The sequence below is a fragment of the Citrus clementina genome, unplaced genomic scaffold, assembly GCF_000493195.1.
Source record: "Citrus clementina cultivar Clemenules unplaced genomic scaffold, Citrus_clementina_v1.0 scaffold_1, whole genome shotgun sequence".
Classification (NCBI taxonomy): domain Eukaryota; kingdom Viridiplantae; phylum Streptophyta; class Magnoliopsida; order Sapindales; family Rutaceae; genus Citrus; species Citrus x clementina.
The window spans coordinates 28481362-28483611 of NW_006263303.1; the positions used below are offsets into that span (position 1 = coordinate 28481362).

The 2250-nt window shown below is 41.1% G+C and overlaps 1 protein-coding gene across 1 annotated transcript; it reads right to left on the reverse strand.

Annotated features, from left to right (window-relative positions):
* Positions 1–550: 550 nt before the first annotated feature.
* Positions 551–2250, reverse strand: LOC18054071 (chitotriosidase-1). The gene is made up of 2 exons (XM_006453568.2): positions 1050–2250; positions 551–715 (listed from the first exon to the last, which is right to left on the reverse strand). Exons 1-2 carry the CDS (start codon positions 2131–2133, stop codon positions 672–674), a joined length of 1128 nt encoding a protein of 375 aa, XP_006453631.1. The 5' UTR covers positions 2134–2250; the 3' UTR covers positions 551–671.

The following is a 2250-nucleotide window of genomic DNA, read 5'->3' on the forward strand; positions in this document are numbered from 1 at the left end:
TGAATTACTAATTCAAAAAGCTAACGTGTTGCGTCCGATGTTAGATTAGTCTAGCCAATTAAAAGTTTGACCCGAACAACATCTTGTAAGAAATTTCAAATAACTGTCACATGGACCTCATTAAATGTTTCTGCGACGCCAGATTGGACATGCGGTTGGATAAGCTCCCAAGTCTAACGTGTGTCGTATGAGACAAAGGTTCTGTTCCTGGTACAAGCATGTACCGTGTTAGCATGATGTTTAGTCACAGTCAGCATTGAAAAATCTTCTTGTCTTATAAATTGGAGAAGAGAAAGTCCTTGGTCGAGACAATTTCAAATTTAAATGCATGGGGCCATTAAATTATTATTTCTGTTAAATTTTCTCTCAGAACTGAATGTGATCAAAATCTATTAGATCGAAGATGCGAGACGTTCATCGTTTTGAAAATTTTCGATAAAAAATTAAGGCCAATTATCGATTCACACGCAGGCCAAGTTAATTTCCACATACGGATGATGTTGCCAAAGAGATGAGAGTGAGAGTGATAAAATATCCGACAACGGGAATGTGTTTAAATTTCGGAAATTAATATTTCAGATAAATTAAACTACAGAAAGAGCAAGACGTAAGCTTGCTTATTTGCCTCAACCACGAGCCATATCTAGAGCCGTCGTGATCTTTATTCTTCTCTATTCTGTAAAGATAGTCCCTATGCTCCCCCATGTACGCGAAGCTGCCACGCCAAAAATCAAACACCATTAAAATGAAAAACATTTATATAAACTCTAAAATCCAAATGAAATTTCACTTATTAAAATATCAGGCAACTCATTTTTGTTTCATATAATGACAATCGGGATAGTGTACTATTCCTAAAGCAGACGTCAATTTATAGTAAAAAAGTATGGCTAAACGACAATATTTTGATTAGCCTCGTAAATCTACTTCACTTGAGAAGCTTAAATATCTGCAAGAGAGAATGTGTTTTCTATTATTAAAAATTACATAGTAATTTTTCAATTTGAAAAACAAAACAAATGATGTAAATGATGCAAATTTATACAAACCTTCCCGAGAAAGTATCCAATTATCATCTTGGGAAATTTGCCAAGCAAAATAACCAAGAAGTCCGTTGTCTTTGGCATATTTAACCTTAGTGTTAACACTCTGCGTATCATCATATCCGATCCAAGTAGTCCCCTTGTAGCAATAATCCGAAACAACAGTGGCATTGAATACTTTCGTTGCATTCGTTGACATTATAAACTGCCTGATCTCCTTATATGACATCACCCCACCATTCACAAGTCCACTCGTTGGAGCCCAAAAGCCGTGATTATTAGCATTTGCAAGCTGCAACGAATGGCCAAAAAATGGAAACCCCAGCACTATTTTCTTGGGAGACAAGCCAGACTGGATCCAGGCTCTGATTCCTGAATCTCCACTAACTTGGCTCCTGTCAGGACTGAATAACGCAGCCGGCGGTCCGGTGATTCTTGAACCGGTTCGGTCATCATTATAAAAGAAGTCGTAAGCCATCACGTTGGTCCAATCCAAGCTGTTTGATATTGCGCTAGTAGGGTTAATCGCGCCAAAATAGTTTGCCGAGTAAGAAACCGCGGCGGTGAGGAGCAACGCTGGCTTCCCGGAGGATCTTGCCTCGGCGGCCACGGCTGAACGCCATTCAGTGAGAAGGGTTCCGAAGTCTGACATCTGTGCGTTGTCCGGGTACTCCCAGTCAATGTCGAGACCGTGGAAATTTAGAGACCTGGCGAGGTTGATAGAAGAGTCGATGAATGACTTGCGGGAAGCTGCCTGGCTGGCCATTGCTGCAAACGATTCTTTACTTGCATTTCCGCCGCCGATTGACAAGAGGGCTTTGACTGCAGGGTTTTTCTGCTGGACGGTTCTTGTGAAGGATGAGAATATGGCTTGGTTTTCGGATGAAACGGTTACCTGGAAGTTTTGAGAATCGAGATCAGCAAAAGCACAGAAAAGGTGAGTGAAAAGGATGGAATCGATGTCGGCCACGGGAAAATTGGAGCCGGAGAACCAGTAAGCTGCTTTGACAGCATTTTGCCCGGCAGAGGAGTGTAGCTGGAGGAGAAGGAGGGTGAAAGAAAGCAAAACAGGCAGGATTTTGGGTGCCATATCGAAAGAGAGTTGATAAATATTGCTGCTCTTTAATTGCGCTCGGAAGCACTTAATATACAAGTTTGCGGGTGTGTGAGGGTGTCAACTTTTCAAACTAAGAGATATACATAAAGG

Bases quoted from the DNA above. Each gene is read 5' to 3' on its own strand.
- LOC18054071 (XM_006453568.2), bottom strand. From the start codon at position 2,133: ATGGCACCCAAAATCCTGCCTGTTTTGCTTTCTTTCACCCTCCTTCTC. The intron at 716-1,049 runs GTTTGTATAAAT...TTGGCGTGGCAG, and splicing joins TTGGATACTTTCTCGGGAAG to CTTCGCGTACATGGGGGAGC.